We start from the raw sequence: 21,032 nt of genomic DNA on the forward strand, positions 1-21,032 counted from the left end.
TGCTTATGTGGAAGACAACCATAGGAAATGGGACCAATACTTACCTGAGCTGCGCTTTGCCATCAATTCCGCTTTGCAGGAAAGTATGGGAGTATCTCCAGCTGAACTCCACATCGGAAGGAAACTTCAAGGACCTATGGACAAGGTATTAAAAGGACAAGACCTCTTGCCAGCGGGTGTCTCATTTGATACTGTCCACCGTCTAGTCCAGTTGAATGCAAAGGCTCAGGAGTGTTGGCGGAAGGCTTATCAGAGACAGCTGTGGAGTTACAATAAAAACAGAAGGGATGTTACTTTTAAAGATAATGATCGAGTTTAGCTAAGAAACTTTCATCAGTCGATTGCTTTACACCATTTAAGTGCCAAGTTAGTGCAGAAATGGAAAGGCCCGTATCGTGTGCTCAAGAAACTGGGACCGTTAAACTACCAGATTGTTCTGGAAACCACGGGAGAGGATTTCCACACTGCACTTGTGTAATCTTAAGCCATGTTACCCTACGGCGAAGGAGTGGGAGACCCAGAAAAAGGATAGACTAATGGATATATTCCAGGATTCCATGGAGGGAGAAGACTTCTTGGGTTTCTAATAAGAAGAAAAGCAGTGATGCTAGCAACTACCTCCAACAATTTGAATGTGTTTTACTGTAGATATGAAAGGCCCAGTCTCACACCCTACACCCGCTCTGACCTTCACACAAACATCAACACCTCCTGCAACCCCCCTCCTGCTACTCAACCTGCACTTAAGATCTGTGAAGAGGAGGTGTGCTGTGACTTCCGGAAACAAAAGACAAGGAAATAACAGGGCCCAGACGGTATTACACCCACTTGTCTAAAATCCTGTGCTGTGATTCAATAGATCACTGGAGCAGTGTGAAGTTTCCTGCTGCTTCAAATGTTCCACCATCATTCCTGTCCCAAAGAAACCCAAAATCACAGGACTTAATGACTACAGACCTGTTGCTCTGACATCTGTGATCATGAAGTCATTTGAGAGACTGGTGTTGGCCCACCTGAAGGGACATCACTGGACCCTTTCTCGAGTAAACAGGTCTGTGGATGATGCAGTCAACATGGGATTGCATCATATTCTGCAACATCTGGAAAGACCAGGGACATATGCAAGGATCCTTTTTGTGGACTTCAGTTCGGCTTTCAACACCATCATCCCAGCTATTCTCCGGACTAAATTACACCAACTCTCTGTTCCCATGTCTATCTGTCAGTGGATCACCAGCTTTCTGATGGACAGGCAGCAGTTAGTGAGATGGGAAATTCACTTCCAGCACATGTAGAATCAGCACTGGTGTCCCCCAGGGATGTGTGCTCTCCTCACTACTCTTCTCCCTGTATACCAACGACTGCACCGCCAAGGACCCCTCTGTCAAGCTCCTGAAGTTTGCAGATGACACTACTGTCATTGGCCTCATCCAAGATGACGATGAGTCTGTATACAGAAGGGAGGTTGAATGGCTGGCGCACTGGTGTAGTCAAAACAACCTGGAGCTGAACATACTCAAAACAGTGGAGATGATAGTGGACTTTAGGAGGAACACTCCAACATTGATCCCGCTCACCAATCTAAACAGCACTGTGGCAGCAGTGGAGTCATTCAGGTTCCTGGGCACTACCATCTCACAGGACCTGAAGTGGGAGACCCACATTGACTCCATTGTGAAAAAGGCCCAGCAGAGGTTGTACTTCCTTCACCATCTGAGGAAGTTCAACCTGCCACAGGCGCTGCTGATACAGTTCTACTCAGCAGTGGTTGAGTCTGTTTCTGCACTTCAGTAACTGTCTGGTTTGGTGCAGCTACGAAATTGGATATCAGAAGACTACAAAGGACAGTTCGGACTGCTGAGATGATTATTGGTTGCCCCCTGAACAATCTGATTCTGATTCTGATATGGTGATGTGTGTTATGCATTTCTAACTACAATACCCATAATGCTTCTCTGTGTGTGACATCATGGAGGGTGGCGTGTGGTTGCGAGTGCTGCTTGAGGACATTGTTTTTGTGTGTCAGTTTGAGTGGCGACTAATAAATCCTTTAAAACCACAACTCTACGGATGTGAGTTTTTTGACAAATGGTGAGTCTGTTTTTGGACTAATTCACAGTAGTTTAATATGCTTTTCTTAATAAAATCTGCTCGTGCAGCTCTGAAAAGAACTGCACAGGAAGTGAAACCAGAACATGTTCTTCATCTTTTTCGTCTCACTAATGAAAGCCCAGTGATAAGATACCTGACATTATTTCAGCTGAACAATACACCGTAAATCACTTGGTTCCAGTATTAAATAAATGGCTCTGAATAAAAATACTTCCTTGATTCAATTCTATTCTGTTTTATTCTGTTATATTCTATTCTAAACCTAGAAATATGTTACTGTAAATAAAAACATAAAATGAGTGAGGATATATTTACAGTTGTGCTGTATTTATATTGTGCTTTTACAGGATTCCCACTGGATAAAGCTGTGGCTTATGAAAAGCTGAGAAATCCATTTGTCATCAACGATCTGGATCTGCAGTACTGTATCCAGGACAGGTGAGCTCAGTGTGTGTGATAGAGATTTATACTGAACAACGTGATTAGCTTATCCACACTGCTCGGGGAAAAAAGCCCATGCAGTTGTTAATACTCTTGACATGATTACCACAAATAATGCATCTATGTTATGACAGCAGGCACTAATTCCCAAATTCTGAAGCTGAAAATATAAATACATTTATAATCTCTGTGAAATTAAATTGATGTTTGATGTAATGAAGTACTTTAATACAGCACAATCCATAATATAGCCGCAACCTGCGATTATCGGGGTCCAAACAGTTTGGAGAGGAAAACAAAGGGGAAAGAATGGGAGGAACAGCCAAAATTGGTAATTATGAAAGAACAGATGTGTCAGGGTAATTTCATCACTACGTACTCTAATTCAGTGTTTCCCAACCTTTTGCCGTAAGTACCCCCACAGCACCATCAATAAGGCTCAAGTACCCCTTTGTCAACCCTAAGATGTGTGCATGTATCAGAGACACTCAAAGTTATCAAAATAATTTTAAATTGTCAATTAATTTAGAAAATACAAGCCAATTAAAGCCTCGGACACACATGCAGTGACTTTATCGCTTTATGTCGTTAGTCTTTGTACTGTGAAGTTGCTAGTGGGCTTTCCTATTGTTGTTGCTGTAACGTTATACAGTATGTGGACTGCACGTTGTAACGGTCACAAGCCCGTTACAGATTGTTTTTTTATTTTATTTTTTTATTTTCCCTCCATCCATTAGAGGGCGCTAGTGTGTTTCGATTACCCATATAACTGGAGTAGTAGAGGAAGAAAGCATTATTGTTTTCCTGTTTCCCGTTTTCCTGGGTAGAGGGTGGCGTGGCATAGGTTAGGTTAATGCTATAACTGGACTCAAGATGGCGCCGAGTATGGCTGCTGCGTTGCGAGCTCTGACACAACATAGTAGTGTTTTGTTTGTTTTGTTCACAATTCTTATGTTTTTTGTCTTGGATGTTGTCTGCCTTATTGTCTATGACAGACAAACACTTTTGGACATTGGTTCAGCAATTTCACACCGTAAACCGGACTTCAAATTCCTCAATGCCGACCCGCTGTTTACAAACACGCAAGCGGAGCCCTTTGTCTGGGCAGTCCAGACACAGAAACGGAAAAGGGGAAACAGAGCCGGCGTTCTCATCAGAGTAAGACGCCGCGCAAATCGACCCCCACTACCCACTATTCTACTGGCATATGTTCAGTCTCTGGATAACAAGCTCTGCGAGCTGAAAGCGTGGATCTCTTTCCAACGAGAGACGAGGGACTGCTGCATTATCTGCCTTATGGAAACTTGGATGTCTGCGGAGATTCCAGACTCAGCCATTGAACCCGCGGGTTTCTCCGTGCACCGAGCGGACAGAGCGAAAGACCTCTCAGGTAAAAGCAGAGGTGGTGTGTGTGGTTAGAATAGGCAGCAACATCTCCTCATCACTGACCCTCAACACTGGAGCCCCACAGGGCTGTGTTCTCAGCCCACTCTTGTATTCCTTGTACACACATGACTGTGTGGCAACACATAGCTCCAGTGCCATCATTAAGTTTGCTGATGACACGACGGTGGTAGGTTTGATCACTGACAATGATGAAACAGCCTACAGAGAGGGGGTGCACACTCTGACACACTGGTGTCAGGAGCACAACCTCTCCCTCAACGTCAGTAAGACAAAGGAGCTTGTGGTGGACTTCAGGAGAAGAGATAGAGAACACAGTCCCATCACCATCAATGGAGCACCAGTGGAGAGAGTCAGCAGCTTCAAGTTCCTGGGTGTCCACATCACTGAGGAACTCACATGGTGCATCCACACTGAAGTCGTTGTGAAGAAGGCTCATCAGCGCCTCTTCTTTCTGAGACAGCTGAGGAAGTTTGGAATGAACCGCCACATCCTCACACGGTTCTACACCTGCACTGTAGAGAGCATCCTGACTGGCTGCATCTCCGCCTGGCACGGCAATAGCACCGCCCACAACCGCAAAGCACTGCAAAGTGTGGTGTGAACTGCTAGACACATCATCAGAGGTGAGCTTCCCTCCCTCCAGGAAATATATACCAGGCGGTGTGTGAAAAAAGCTCGGAGGATCATCAGAGACTCCAGCCACCCGAGCCATGGGCTGTTCTCACTGCTACAATCAGGACCAGCCGTCTCCATGACAGCTTCTTCCCCCAAGGAATCAGACTTTTGAACTCTTGATCTCCCACGATCAAAATACATCAGCACTGCACTTTATTATTATTATTTTTACTACTCTTATATCTCACACCGGACTGTCATAAATTATATTATTATTATATTATTTTCTCTCTTAACAACTTACTATCAACCGACAGCCTGAATGTCAATACAGTACAATACAACCTACTGTACATTCTATATATACTACTATATATACTTTTTTATATATTTTTTATTTTTATTGAATAATGTATATCTATATTGTGCGTATTGTATACTGTACAGTGTATGTTATTATTTGTATATTGTTGTGTGTAATTATGTGTATATCAGACGTTTAAATTGTGCTGTGTTAATTTGATGTTATTGTAAATTGGTATGTCTCACCTATATCTCATCACTGTCACAACTGCTATGTTGATCGGAACTGCACCCAAGAATTTCACACACCATTGCACTTGTGTTTATGGCTGTGTGACAAAGTGATTTGATTTGATTTAAACCATCTTAATTCTTTGTTGAGAAGCTATTGTTCTTCTGTTCAGCTGAAAGAGGATTATTTTATGGAATTGTCTGCCAAGAGTTTTAAGAACAAATGAGGAATGAAGACTGTTTTTAACTTTTGTGGAGGACAATTCTCAAATCTTCTACAGATAAGACATTCAACAAGACCCCCTCCAGTCAAAATCAAGTTTTTAACCTTGTTTACATGTCCATATGGTGTTTTTTATATGCTAGAAGACATACCATGAGTGAAATCAGCAGTCAACGCCATGGCTGAGCATTTTCACCTTGGAACTGCCGTGCCTCAGAAACACGGATTCAGACAGCCAGAATCTAAGGACAAACCTAAGGAACTGATCCCCAATAGCATACGCTACGGTGAAGCAAGGGGTATCAGGAGAAGCCAGGTGTAGCTACGTATCGGTATTTTGCAAGACATGTTCTGTTTTCGGATGCAAAGTTGCGAATGGACAAGTGGTGAGCCTTCATGTATTACCAAAGGATCTGAAAATCTGAGATAAATGGGTGCAGTTTATTTGGAAAAATCGTAATGTCCTGGCAAAACTTCCAGAGAAAACTCGGGTTTGCAGTAGTCGTTTTCCAGAGAACTGTTTTGAAAATTTTATCCAAAAACAGATGGGTTTTGCCACTAAACTTATACTGAAGCTCAACGCGGTTCCATCAATTTATCCTGGGGACACAGTGAGCCAGAGCTGCAGGCGAGCAGTGCAGGAGTGAGTGGAGATGGAGGCGGGGACTAATTTGCATATACATATATCTGTGCATACTAAATGAAGCAAAGGTGTAGTAAAATATCTAAGCCATTTTTAGACATGAAGGGATTATTTTCATGGCAAAAACCTTTAGCCCAGCCCTCTGTCAGATGCATCCGTCTGCAAAATAAAGGGCAGAGAGAAATTAAGAGCATGTAAAAGCGGCCCCCCCACAAAGCACAGATTATATTTTTTGGAAAGCCTGTTGGCACGACTCCGTCCACTGGACTGGATCAGGGCCTCCTTTCTAGTAAGATCAGTCAGCAGGCTGGTGATGTCAGAGTAACTAGGCACAAACCTTCGGTAGTAGCCAGCCAGCCCCAGAAACTGTCTCACCTCCTTTTTGGTCTTGGGCCTCGGACAGGCCACGATCGCTGTGGTTTTGTTAAGCTGGGGACGCACCTGCCCATGGCCCAAGTGGAACCCCAGATACCAAACTTCTACCGCCCAATTGCGCACTTCTTCGGGGTTGGCCGTGAGCCCTGCCTTCCCCATGTCTGTGTCCCCCACTTCTCTCGTCTCTCTCCGCTCTCCTCCCCGGGTTGATGGGACCACCCCCACGAGTGAGGTAGGGAAGCCTGGGCTGGTCTGTTGGGGCTGCAGTGAAGCCGGCACTTGCTCGGCGATGGAGGCGGCGATACTGGCCCGGATCCCTGATGCTCCGCGGGCCGCCCCCTATCGGGCAGGGACGTATCATATACCGGTTAATTTAAAAGGGGATACATACCAAGCTTTGGTGGATTCAGGCTGTTCTCAAAAATCTATTCACCAATGCTTGGTGCAAGACAGGGCATTGGGCACAGATAAACGGGTGAGGGTGCGGTTTGTGCATGGGTATATTCACATGTATCCGGTGGCTATCATTGAGATACTATTCAGGGGAAAAAGCATAGAGTAGAGGCTGCGGTTAATTCCTGCTTCACCCATCCACTGATTTTGCAAACAAATTGGCCTGATTTTAAGATTTTTGGAGAGGTGGTGCCAGGACCATCTACGTCTGCTCCATGTCAAGATGACACGAGAGGGAATTCCCATCCTCAGGGGGATCCCTGGGGGGGATTTCCCTCTGGAGCAGTCACGTGAAGAGTCCCTCAAACATGCATTTGACCAAGTGAGAGTCATCGACTGTCAACAGCTCCAGCCTTGTGTCGCACTCACGTACCCATATTTTCCGATTATTAAAGATTGGACGCAGGACACTCAAATTAAAGAAAATACAACTCGGTTATTAGTACCGAAGAGCCGTCGGGAAACCCTCTTCCAGGTGGCTCACTATAATCCAGTGGCTGGCCATTTAGGTCACGAGAAAACGCTGAACCGAATAATGGCCCTTTTTTTTTTTGGCCAGGCATTCCCGTGGACGTACACAAGTGGTGTGCGGTGTGCCGTGAATGTCAGCTGGTGAATCCACCAGCTACCCCAAAAGCGCCATTGGCCAGGCATTCCCGTGGACGTACACAAGTGGTGTGCGGTGTGCCATGAATGTCAGTTGGTGAAACCACCAGCTACCCCAATTGCGCCATTGTGCCCTCTGCCGCTGATCGAGGTCCCCTTCGAGAATTTAGGCATGGACCTCATCGGGCCAATAGAACGGACCGCACGCGGGCATCGCTTTGAATTAGTTCTGGTGAACTATGCAATGCGATATCCGGAAGCAGTGCCCCTGCGCAACATCTCACCACATAGTGTTGCAGAGGCACTCTTCGGAAATAATTTCCCAAGTGGGGATTCCAAAAGTAATCCTAACTGATCAAGGCACTACCTTTGTCATGAACACTACGCAAACTATATGAATTGTTAGGTATTAAATCATATCGCACCAGTGCTTATAACCCACAAACAGATGGGTTGGTGGAATGATTTAATAAAACCTTAAAAAACATGATTCTTAAGTTCGTACATGAGGACGCTAGGAATTGGGATAAGTGGCTCAAACCCGTTATTTGCAGCACTAGAGGTCCCGCAAGCCTCCACAATGTTTTCCCCATTCGAGCTGCTGTAATGGAAGCTTGGGAGGAGGGACCTTCAAAAAGTAAAATGAAATTCAGTATGTTCTTGATCTTAGAGAAAAAATCCACACTTTGGGTCAGTTAACACAGGAGAATTTGCTCCAAGCTCAGGAACGTCAAAGCCAGCTGTATGACGGGCACTCGACTATGGGAATTCACACCAGGAGATAAAGTGCTTGTATTACTGTCCACCTCAAGCTCTAAATTACTCGGCAAATGGCAAGGGCCCTTTGAGGTGAGTCGGAGAACTCGATTATGAGGTTAAGCGAATGGATAGTGGCGGAGCATGTCAAGTTTACCGTCTCAACCTCCTAAAATCATGGAGGGAGGCAGTCCCTGTGGCCTTAGTGATGGTAGTACCCGAGAGGGCAGAGCTCAGGCTGGAGGTGACTCTCAAACCAAATTCATTCACCCCGGTCCCGTGTAGAGACCACCTTTCACAGTTGCAGCTCACAGATGTGGGCAAGCTGCATTCGGAATTTGCGGACGTGTCCTCGCCTCTCCCCAGTCGCACAAACCTCATAGAGCACCACACCGTGACCACCCCGGGGGTGGTGGTTCGTAGCCGCCCCTATCGCCTTCCTGAACACAAAAAAAGGTTAAGAAAGTATCAGAGGCAATGCTTGATATGGGCGTAATAGAAGAGTCGCACAGCAGTTGGGCCAACCCCGTGGTTCTGGTATCTAAGAGCGACAGGACAGTCCGGTTCTGTGTAGACTATCGCAAAGTGAATGCGGTGTCCAAATTTGACGTGTACCCGATGCCTCGGATTGACGAATGGCTCAATTTTATTCGACACTGGACTTAAAGGGTTATTGGCAGATCACTTTAATCTTCTGAGAAAAAAATACTTTTTCCACACCGTTCGGTTTACACTCATTTGTGACCCTTTATTTGGTTTGTTTGGGGTCCCGGCCACATTTCAGCGTCTCATGGACAAAATTCTCAGACCCCTTACAGCATATGCCGCCGCATATTTAGATGATGTTTTTATCTATAGTAATGACTGGTGGCGGCACATGCAACATCTGACATCTGTCCTGAGGGAAGTTGTTTGGGTGGGGTTCCTCCCCACCTCCGGGGAATCGGAACAGGACGGAAAGAGGAGGGGTGAGGGGGGGAGGGTTGAGAAGCAGGGGAGAGAGAAGAGAGAGAAGGAAGAGCATGTGGTTGGCTGCCTCCCGGAAATGCAGCCATGTAGACCTCAGCCAGCTGGACTGCCTCCTCCACGATGCTGGGCGATGGCACTGGACCCACTCTGCCGTCCCTCGAGGAAGCTGGGAGATTAACTGCTCCAGTGTCACAAGATCGACGATCTCCATGGTGTCACGGGCTCCCTCAGCCAGCAACTATTTCCGGCAGGCATCCCGGAGCTGTTGTGGCGGCCGTATTTCCCGCACCTCAGGGATCTGAGAAGCTGGCGGCTCTGTTCGGGAGTACGACCAACCCGTTGCACGATGGCCCACTTCAGGTCTTTATACTCGGAGGCTGGCGGCAGGAAGTTGCTGGGCTGCTAGCTGTGCTTCCCCGGAGAGCAGCGTTAACAGGTGGGCTGCTCACTGAGCGGGAGGCCGCTTTCACACTTCATCGGTCTTTTCAAAGAGGTCGAGGAAGGCCTTGGGATCATCGCTTGGCCCCATTTTGACGAGGGTCACCGGCGATGTGGGCTCCAGGGTCGTAGCTGCAGCCCCCTCTCGGTCCATCAGGCTCTGGAACACCTGTCGGTCCTCCGCTTGAGCCTGGAGAAGGAGTTGGAAATGTTGCTCCTGCTTCAGGCGTAACTCCATGAGGGTCTGATGTTGTGTTTTCTGGATGCTTGTGAGGGACTTCGCCCAATGGTGAAGACTCCATGACGACGTTGACCTCCAAGAATTTCTGCACCACTGTAGAAAGTTCGTCGTCTAGGTAATGGAGTCAGGAGGCAGCAAACTGTCAACGTGAGTATTTTTATTACTCTTCAGCGTCATTCATAAAGCAAACAAAAAGGCACTTATTGGCCAAGTAGTCACACACACAAATGAGTAAAGGCTTCTATCGAGCGTACACAGGTACAGTCTCTCTCTCTCTGGTCTCTCTCTGTCACTCTGATGCCTCATGCGCCTTTTTATAACTCCCTCTACCATCACTACAACAAGAAACAGGTGTTAGAGATAATGACAACCCAGGTGACGAGCCTTACCGCACTCTCTCTCCTGCAGACAGACACACGACCACGCCCCCATCACCACAATTAGTTTTTAGGGGTTAAACCAGTGACTGGATAGGTACTTCAACTACCTTTTCTCTTTCAACTGTTTGTAACTCTTTTGGTGGACAACTCATTAATCTCCTACAGATAAGATATTTACTTTATTGGATTGCCTTTCAACACTCATGTTTGAAGGCTAAGAACTTGGGGTATTTCCGCTTACCTGGACTATTAGTCTTCCTGTTTTCTTTGCTACTTGACTTCATACAAGATGCAAAATATTTCATTTAATGCGGATATGTTTGATGTTAATGTTATTGGACTATAAGTTTATGTTTGATGATTTATGTTGATGCTTTCTTATTTTGATATTTATATCTGATGAGTATACCAGATGGTTTTCAATAGATATTGCCTTTTTTATGTTTATGTTTGAATATGATGCAATAATAATACAGCATTATGTAACCTAATCTGCCAAGTCAATGTCTCTTGTTTATAATTGAAACAATTTTGTTTACTGTTGGACCTCCCCTTTAAAAATTAAAGCTGCTTTTGAGTGAACTGTACTCAAGATAGTTATACCATCTGGCCATGTCTTTTGAAAATCTGATCACAGATGGGGCATTTTGCTAATAAAACTAAGATATCACTCTACTTGGAAAATGATCCAGTTTCTTTGTCCCTAAAAATGCATATTCTACAGGGCAGAGTGGTTTTATATAACCTGCAGCAGCGCTCAATGCATCATAACAATAATAAGATGAATGGTCTATCAATATACAAATCAAACTCATTCAGACTGCCAACAGCTTCTTTTCCATGCATTGTTTTTATTATATCAATGTACAGTTGAAGTCAGAAGTTTACATACACTTAGGTTGAAGTCATTAAAACTCATTTTTTAACCACTCCACAGATTTAATATTAGCAAACTATAGTTTTGGCAAGTTGTTTAGGACTACTACTTTGTGCATGACATGAGTAATTTTTCCAACAATTGTTTACAGACAGATTGTTTCACTTTTAATTGACTATATCACAATTCCAGTGGGTCAGAAGTTTACATACACAAGTTAACTGTGCCTTTAAGCAGCTTGGAAATAAAATTCCAGAAAATTATGTCAAGCCTTTAGATAATTAGCCAATTAGCTTTTGATAGGAGGTGTACTGAATTGGAGGTGTACCAGTGGATTATTTTAAGGCCTACCTTCAAACTCAGTGCCTCTTTGCTTGACATCATGGGAAAATCAAAAGAAATCAACCAAGAACTCAGAAAAAAAAATTGTTGACCTCCACAAGTCTGGTTTATACTTGGGAGCAATTTCCAAATGCCTGAAGGTACCACGTTCATCTGTACAAACAATAGTACACAAGTATAAACACCATGGGACCACGCAGCTATCATAACCGCTCAGGAAGGAGATGCATTCTGTCTCCTAGAGATGAACGTAGTTTGGTGCGAAAAGTGCAAATCAATCCCAGAACAACAGCAAAGGACCTTGTGAAGATGCTGGAGGAAACAGGTAGACAAGTATCTATATCCACAGTAAAACAAGTCCTATATTGACATAACCTGAAAGGCTGCTCAGCGAGGAAGATGCCACTGATCCAAACTGCCATGAAAAAGCCAGACTACAGTTTACAAGTGCACATTGGACAAAGATCTTACTTTTTGGAGACATGTCCTCTGGTCTGATGCAACAAAAATTGAACTGTTTGGCCATAATGACAATCATTGTGTTTGGAGGAAAAAGGGTGAGGCTTGCAAGCCGAAGATCACCATCCCAACTGTAAAGCATGGGGGTGGCAGCATCATGTTGTGGGGATGCTTTGCTGCAGGAGGGACTGGTGCACTTCACAAAATAGATGGCATCATGAGGAAGGAAATTTATGTGGATATATTGAAGCAACATCTCAAGACATCAGCCAGAGAGTTAAAGCTCAGTCATTAATGGGTTTTCTAAATGGACAATGACCACAAGCATACCTCCAAATGGCTTAAGAACAACAAAGTCAAGGTTTGGAGTGGCCATCACAAAGCCCTGACCTCAATCCGATAGAAAATTTGTGGGCAGAACTGAAAAGCTTGTGTGAGCAAGGAGGCCTACAAACCTGACTCAGTTACACCAGTTCTGTCTGGAGGAATGGGCCAAAATTCCAGCAACATATTGTGAGAAGCTTGTGGAAGGCTACCCAAAAAGTTTGACTCAAGTTAAACAATTTAAAAGCAATGCTACCAAATACAAACAAATTGTATGTAAACTTCTGACCCACTGGGTATGTGATGAAAGAAATAAAAGCTGAAATAAATCATTCTCTCTATTATTATTCTGACATTTCACATTCTTAAAATAAAGTGGTGATCCTAATTGACCAAAGACAGAAAATGTTTTCTATGATTAAATGTCAGGAATTGTGAAAAACGTAAGTTTAAATGTATTTGGCTAAGTTGTATGAAAACTTGACTTGAACTGTATGTGGTTACAGATAAAACATACACAACAGTGAAATCGTTCACAGAAACTTCTTGACTTGCCTGCACATATCTCTGTAGCGACTTGTTATTTGTAATTAGTTTCAGAATTTACCATGTTCCTCCATCAATTATATTTTGGAAATTAGCGACTTTGTGACAGGGTGTTGACCTGTTTCATTGACGTCACATTTTTCCCCACAGCCACCATATTTGTGACCATCAGCGGGAGGAAACAATGGCAGTGAATGGAAAAACACCCGTAAAACGATATCAAGAAAAACATCAAAAATTTCTTTTGATCCATGCCAAGTCCCAGGGAAAGTTCATACAGGTCTGAAGACAGCACAAATATTGCCAAATTGAAATTTTGTGGACATTTAAAGATATTTTATCCATGATTCATCTCCGTATGCCGGCGAGTCTGACGTGTGACCAGCGAGTACGTGTTACCGTAAATATCTCTCATTCAGAAGTTACAATGTTTTTGTTGTTTTCAGGTCTGATTTTGTCACAGTATTAAAAAAGGTTTGTGATGATCCTGTCTGTATGAATGTATGAGCTGCTTTTAACTCCTGAAGAAGGTTTTTGTCACATCTCACAGTGCAGCACAATGAAGGTACAGTATATGGAATATTGGTCACAAACATGGCGGTGTGGTCATATAGTTTCGTCACATGAATACGCCAGCATTTATCACCAATAGATGTGTGGAACTTGCATAATGGTTAGCCTATGACTTTAAGCTTGTCAAGCCTGCATTATTCTCCGACCATTAAAGGGATAGTGCACACAAAAATGAATATTCTTTCATTATTTACTAACCTTTATTATAGCCCAGGTGTGTATGACTTTCTTTCTTCCCCAGAACACATTTGAAGAAAACTAAAATAATATTTTGTGTCCGTAGATCCTTAAAATGCAAGTGAATGATGATCCAATTTTTGAAGCTCAAAAAATCAGACATTCAGCATAAATGTCATCAATACGACTCCAGCAGCTAAATTAATGTCTTCTAAAGCAATGTGATTGCTTTTGGTGCCAAAAAAATTATTAATATTTAAGTACTTTTTAACTCTAAATCATCGCTTCCGGTATGCTTCGCGAGAGGGTGGAGATCACGTGGTCTCTCATGTGATTTATTATCGTTGGCATGATACGGACGTAATCTCACGTTCTCCTCTCAGTTGAGACATCCAGGATAAGCTGACAAACACACCATTGTGAGGAAAGAAACCGATCAATACAAATCTAAACCAAAACCAACGAAGCTACTGTACAGTGTTCCTCCTTACTTGTAAACAGCGCTGCTCTTCTGGCTGTGATGCACGTGCGTCAGTTCTCGCGTTTCAAATGCCAATGCGATTACATCACACGCATATCGTTTCTTACTGGAAGCATGATTTAGAGTTAAAAAAAGTACTTAAATGTTTATCTTTTTCACACCAAAAATGATCGTGACGCTTTAGAAAACACCTGGAGGCGTATGGATGATGTTTATGCTGACTGTCTGTGATTTTTGGAGTGTCAAAAAATCGGACCACCATTCACTTGCATTTTAAGGACCTTCTGAGCTGAGATATTTTTCTATTTTTCTTCAAATGTGTTCTGGTGAAGAAAGTCATACACACCTGGGATATCATGAGGGTGAGTAAATAATGAGAGAAATTTCATTTTTGGGTGAACTATCCTTTAATGTAAGTAATTTAGCTCAATAAGGGAATTAACAATTAATTCACGGAATATTAAAATAATAAATGTTTATGTCTGATCAAAGTCTACGGCCAGCAATGAGTCCATCTGAATATATGGTTAATTCTTACAGTAATACTACTTCCATGGCCACTGAAAATAATCTCACAGATAGGTTGCAATATTGTTTTTGAGTACGTAGCTTTAGGATCGACAGATTTCAAGGGACCAATATGAATTTATCAAATACACAGTCAACATAAAATTAAACTAACACACATAGACAAACATAAACAGGTTGGTAAGTGACGAGATGATCAGTAACAGAAAAATGTTTACTTTATGCAGTCTATAACCATGCCTTCAGAACAATCAACACATCATTTCGTAGGCCTCGATTTGAGATTGGGTTACCCAATTATCTAATGAAACACTAGCACTTTCAGCGAAAGTTTGGAGGTTTGTACTTGCGTTGCTTTGGTTCTTTGGCCGAGTCCGTAGAAAGGCCTTGTTGTTCCGTCGATGTTTTGAAATTCTGTTAAAGATCGTGGATGCCGGATGGTTTAGGGAATGACCAGGCGGAGCCCTGGAAGCGAGGACTCCAGCAAGGGAGAACTCAGGACTTCCTGGGAAAGAAGTCAAAGTGTGTGGAAGAAGCGCCGCCAAAGAGAAGAGCGTTCATTTGAGGCGGGGATGTTTTTGTTGAGTTGAGGTTGGTCGCACTCAAATGGTGTCTTGAGCCAGTCAGAAGTGTCTTTAGCCATGTCACATGGTCACCTCTTTCTCTCCTGAAGGTGATTCATGAGTTTTTGTTCTCAATTTCCTGCTCAAAAATGGCATATTTTTAGTTATGAACTTTATATCTTAAGTACAAAGGAAAATATCAATAAAATGAACTAAGCCAACATTGTCCTCATGGAAAGACAAACTTTTACATATCAGACACAATATATTTGCTCTGAATAATAGTTAACTAACTATTTCAACATGGATAATACAAGATTAAAATGCCAGCAGCCATACCACCCTGCAGCTCTCGCCTAGTTACCCACTGAAGCTAAGCCGGGTTGAGCCTAGTCAGTACCTGGATGGGAGAACTCCTGGGGAAATTGAAGGTTGCTGCTGGAAAAGGTGTTAGTGAGGCTAGCAGGGGGTGCTCACCCTGTGCTCTGTGTGGTCCTAACGCCCCAGTATTGTGATGGGGACACTATACTGTAAAAGGCATCGTCTTTCGGATGAGACGTTAAACGGAGGTCCTGGCTCTCAGTGGTCATTAAATATCCAGGGCATTTCTTGTAAAGAGTAGGGGTGTAACCCCGGTGTCCTTGTTAAATTCTTCAGCAAATGGCCTTATCAGTCATGTGATGTGTTGGGGGTTTATCTGATCATCAACAAAGACTGAAGAGTTTTGTTGTGCTTCTCCCAATCTGTCTTCGTTTTCAAGGCAGTCAACATTAGCCAGATGTGCACTTTTATTTCATTTATGCCATATTCCATAGAATTTAGGTCATCTTCTTGACAGAGATCTTTGTTTATGACATCGGCGAATTTCCGGTGGGTATTAGAGGGCCTCTCTGTGTAATTCTCTCAATTTTCTTCTGCCTCCAAGCACTACACTCCATTATCTCAAAGGAGACGTATGACGTGAGCTCCACTGACACCCTCTTTACTCCTATTGGTTGTTGCTCCTCATTTGTATAAAGTTGAACTTTTCTCAACTTTAGTGTGTCACTCACCACACCCACATATATTCACCAGAGGTTGCTGTCGCTCGTGTCGCCAAAAGTCTGCAGCTCTCATTGAAAATGAATGGGATCTAGTTGCTTTGTCACTGAAAGTAGCTGCATATGTGTATGGGGCTTATGTTTTTGGCCCATGTCACTTAACAACCTATTTCTTTAACAATTTGAATCAAAATTCTTTTAACTTTTTGTCTTGAGGGTCCTTTGATACATGCAAAATTTCAAGAGACTCAGACTAACGGTCGGAGTTTGAAAAAGTATTATTTTATTTATTTTTTTTTAGAAGTCAAAATGACAGAACAATTTTATAAACGGCAATGAAATCTGAACTATATGTTTTGTTCCACTTGACTTAAAGAATCAGTGAAGCAAGAAGTCCGAGTCAGGGGAGCAGGTGTCTGACACAATCAAACAAAGCCCTGTGCTCAGACACAAAACAAAGACAAAGACCAACACACCACACAGAGAGGGCAGAATTGGCAGGATCATGACATAACCAAATGGGAATCATACACTACTGTTAGGTGAACCCTCTATGTTTGCTGGGTTCGTCTGACATTGAGTTTTCCAAAAAACATACTTTTTCGATCTCTTAGACTGTTTGACTGATTCACACAACATTTGCCATTTACCATCTAAAGACACTAGTTACAAAAAGGTATCAAAAGAATTTTGATTTGTCAAATTGTTTAAAAGATATGATCCAATTAAGTCTTTGACCATGGCCCAAATCACCCAACCTACATCTTCTGGTCTATGAGTTCAAATAAGTAGGTTTTTCAGAAGACTCAAAATGGCAGAAAAATGTTATAGACCACAATGAAAGGGCTTGAATCATGGAATCAGAGGATTTTTTTATGAGTAAAACGTAAAAGTACTTATTATAGAACTACCTAGGGTTTGGGGGGGGTAATTGGGACCATCCTTCCAAATTTGCTGTGTCTATGACTTACCAATTAGGCTAGCTAGACACTTTTAGGGCAGAAAAACTAATTAAAATATTAATAATAAGAAAAACAGAACAAATACAGTAGGGTGTTTGGACCCCTAATAATAATAATAATAATAATAATAATAATAATAAATATAGCTGTAAGTGGGTTCCAAGCACATGTGGAGAAGACCAAATTAAGAATAATCAAATTTGAAAGGATAGGTCCTGTGGATGTTGTGGACAGTTATTTTGGTAACAAATTTCAATTGCTTTGATCACAGTTGCACAATTAGGATTTTAGTTATAGCACCCTCGATCATCAGAAATGTATTGAATTTAGCATGTGACCTCATAATGTTCTGTTGTCCTTGTGTACCTTTTTTTTTAAGTTTGAATATTGCGCTCACAACATACATTATATTGCCAAAAGTATTCGCTCATCTGCCTTTAGACGCATATGAACTTAAGTGACATCCCATTCTTAATCCATAGGGTTTAATATGACGTCGGCCCACCCTTTGCAGCTATAACAGCTTCAACTCTTCTGGGAAGGCTTTCCACAAGGTTTAGGAGTGTGTTTATGGGAATTTTTGACCATTCTTCCAGAAGTGCATTTGTGAGGTCAGACACTGATGTTGGACAAGAAGGCCTGGCTCGCAGTCTTCACTCTAATTCATCCCAAAGGTGCTCTTTCGGGTTGAGGTCAGGACTCTGTGCAGGCCAGTCAAGTTCTTCCACACCAAACTCGCTCATCCATGTCTTTATGGACCTTGCTTTTTGCACTGGTGCGCAGTCATGTTGGAACAGGAAGGGGCCATCCCCAAACTGTTCCCACAAAGTTGGGAGCATGGAATTGTCCAAAATCTCTTGGTATGCTGAAGCATTCAGAGTTCCTTTCACTGGAACTAAGGGGCCAAGCCCAGCTCCTGAAAAACAACCCCACACCATAATCCCCCCTCCACCAAACTTCACAGTTGGCACAATGCAGTCAGACAAGTACCGTTCTCCTGGCAACCACCAAACCCAGACTCGTCCATCAGATTGCCAGATGGAGAAGCGTGATTCGTCACTCCAGAGAACACGTCTCCACTGCTCTAGAGTCCAGTGGCAGCATGCTTTACACCACTGCATCCGACGCTTTGCATTGCACTTGGTGATGTATGGCTTGGATGCAGCTGCTCGGCCATGGAAACCCATTCCATGAAGCTCTCTACACACTGTTCTTGAGCTAATCTGAAGGCCCCATGAACTTTGGAGGTCTGTAGCGATTGACTCTGCAGAAAGTTGGCAACCTCTGCGCACTATGCGCCTCAGCATCCGCTGACCCCGCTCTGTCATTTTACGTGGCCTTAGAGTTGCTGTCATTCCCAATCGCTTCCACTTTGTTATAATACCACTGACAGTTGACTGTGGAATATTTAGTAGCGAGGAAATTTCACGACTGGACTTGTTGCACAGGTGGCATCCTATCACAGTACCACGCTGGAATTCACTGAGCTCCTGAGAGCGGCCCATTCTTTCACAAATGTTTGTAGAAGAAGTCTGCATGCCTAGGTGCTTCATTTTATACACCTGTGGCCATGGAAGTGATTGGAACACCTGAATTCAATTATTTGGTTGGGTGAGCGAATACTTTTGGCAATATAGTGTATAAGCCCCAGTTAGTCATATTGGGCCACATCCACAAGCCTAATAGATTATATCTTCTGAACAACTTAGATCAAAATTCCATTGTGTTTGAAGAAAAGGAAAATAAATTGTTTACCTAAATACCAGGTATAAAACTACATTCTAAAAAGATTCCTGATTTGTTTGAATCGTGTTGGAAAAGCCAATCTTAAACCAGTTTGACATGGCTAGACACTTTCAAAAGAAGTTTAGAGATACGCTTAAATCTTCTGAAAAACAGGTCAATTCATTTGTGTTTTTTCAGGAGGGTCTGTAGATGATGTATACTAAAAATCGAGTGAATCAGACAAACAGCCCAGGAAGATTTAAAAAAAGTACCTTTTAGTCATATTTCAAAATGGCTAACAGGCAACCAGGAAATGGAGTGGTCGACCAGGGTAAAGTTGGTATCCATGTACTCGGTATATCCTAAAGAGTCCAAAGAAGCCAGTCTTATGATTGTATACCAAATTCAAAATGGCAGAACATTATAGATGTAAATAACATTTAGTAGGGCCTGACTCGAGGAGGAATAAATCATTTTGATTCTACCTCTTATGGTTCCAGATTTATGGGCAAAAATGTTAAACCATTTGAAGACCGTTTAAGGAAGTGACGTCTTTTTGTTCCTTGAACATATCCTGCTTGGTGTCGAACTCAGACTGCGTTCCAAACGTCTTAAGGGCACTTTGAAGGGAGAACAATCATGATAGTCATGTTGTATCTTCATGTTTGGGGTCCTCGCCATCAGATTTGTTAATTTGTTACACTAATTTGTTGATTCGTTACATCTGATGAACAGTCTAAGACAAGTTTGAAAAAGTAGGTTTTTAAAAAAAATTTAAGTGGCAGATTTTTTTTTCTTATGGAAAATAAAATCCATTTAACCATTTGATGCTGAGGCACTAAAGGGCTCTGTTTGAAACCAGGAGACTCTGGTAAAGCTTAAGCAGGATTTTTTTTTTTATTGTAGAAGATCATTTATTGTAGGAGTCTGCACATGTCTTGCACTGATGTGGTGTCTTGCACTTCAGTCTTCAAATCTGAGTCATACATTGTATTTTAAAGGCGTTCAGTGGGCAGTCCTTATCCATATTGGCCTTACACACAGGGATAAAACAGAGGTAAACAAATGTACCCCCGACTCTAAACTTAAATAGACCTAATCTAGATAAGTATCACTAAATGGCCTTGTGAGCTCCAGCATGCCTAATCTAGATAACTAGTATCAATAAAAGGTTTGATGCCCACCTGGTCCCGAGAACTAGAGACAGGTCAACATTCATGCACAGTTTGATTCTTCTGAAGAATGAACTAAGAAACAGACATAATTTATCTCTGCTCATTCTGAATGCTAGATTGTATATCACGTTAGTTTTTTTTTTTTTTTTTTTTTTTCCATGTGATGTAATGTAAAAGACAGTGGACCACCTTATCTTATAGTGACACTTAAATTTGCAGTCCCACAGTTCAGAGGAAACATTTTTATTCTAGCCCCTACGGTTCCAGAATTAATAGCAAAAACATGAATTAGCTTATTATAGTGCAACCTTGTGGCCGATTCTCACATAATGTGGTATACAGCATAATTTTGGCAACCTGTAAGTGGATGCCAAATTTCATAATGATCAGCTGTTCACAATGCAGATATTTAACTGCTGAAATTTGATTGGCTGCTGGTGGCAATTTTGGATTTTTCTAATAGATATTTATGTTAGCACTTGAACCAAACAAGATGCATGTTTAATTTGTACTTTGTCAATCAAACGGCTGTGAAACTATGAACTACGATTTGAGTTTTAGTGCCCCTCATGGGTAAAATTGTCAGAAAATCTGCGTGCATGCTCAAAATGCCCTGTTGATTATGGCTATGTTCACAGCACAGTTGAAAATGGCCCAATTAAAAAAAAAAAAATCACTCATATGTGATACAGATCTGTTTAATGGATGAGCATGTGAACAGCCAAAAGCACCATTTACACCTTGCATTAACATGCATTTCATATCCGGATAGTATCTGGATATTTTGTAGCTGGATTGTACTTACACCTTGTAGTCAAATGCGTCTCTACTGTGATCAGATAGAGATCTGATGAATGTTACCCATGCAAAATGCAAAACGCTACTTACATATTTCATCAGAGGCTGTGGTAACTAAAAATTCTCAGTCTTTTAGCAAATTTTTAAAACATTGATGGATAATTAAAATGCTTTCTTTCTCTTTAACAGTCATTGAACATTTTTTGCCGGCTGCCAAAGCAAAATTTTATTTAGTCAAATTTAATGATATTCATCTCGCGTTCTGTGCT

General features: G+C 42.3%; 1 protein-coding gene across 5 annotated transcripts in view; it reads left to right on the forward strand.

The window, feature by feature from the left end:
• The window catches only part of ppip5k2 (diphosphoinositol pentakisphosphate kinase 2), a 236,972-nt gene that overhangs the window by 40,296 nt on the left and 175,644 nt on the right, over positions 1–21,032 (forward strand). For all 5 annotated transcript variants that reach the window (XM_051683227.1, XM_051683228.1, XM_051683230.1 and 2 more), the window contains exon 4: positions 2,460–2,550. In XM_051683227.1, coding sequence (XP_051539187.1) covers positions 2,460–2,550 — 91 coding nt within the window. The remainder of the gene's footprint in view (positions 1–2,459; positions 2,551–21,032) is intronic.

The sequence above is a fragment of the Myxocyprinus asiaticus genome, chromosome 42, assembly GCF_019703515.2.
Source record: "Myxocyprinus asiaticus isolate MX2 ecotype Aquarium Trade chromosome 42, UBuf_Myxa_2, whole genome shotgun sequence".
NCBI lineage: Eukaryota > Metazoa > Chordata > Actinopteri > Cypriniformes > Catostomidae > Myxocyprinus > Myxocyprinus asiaticus.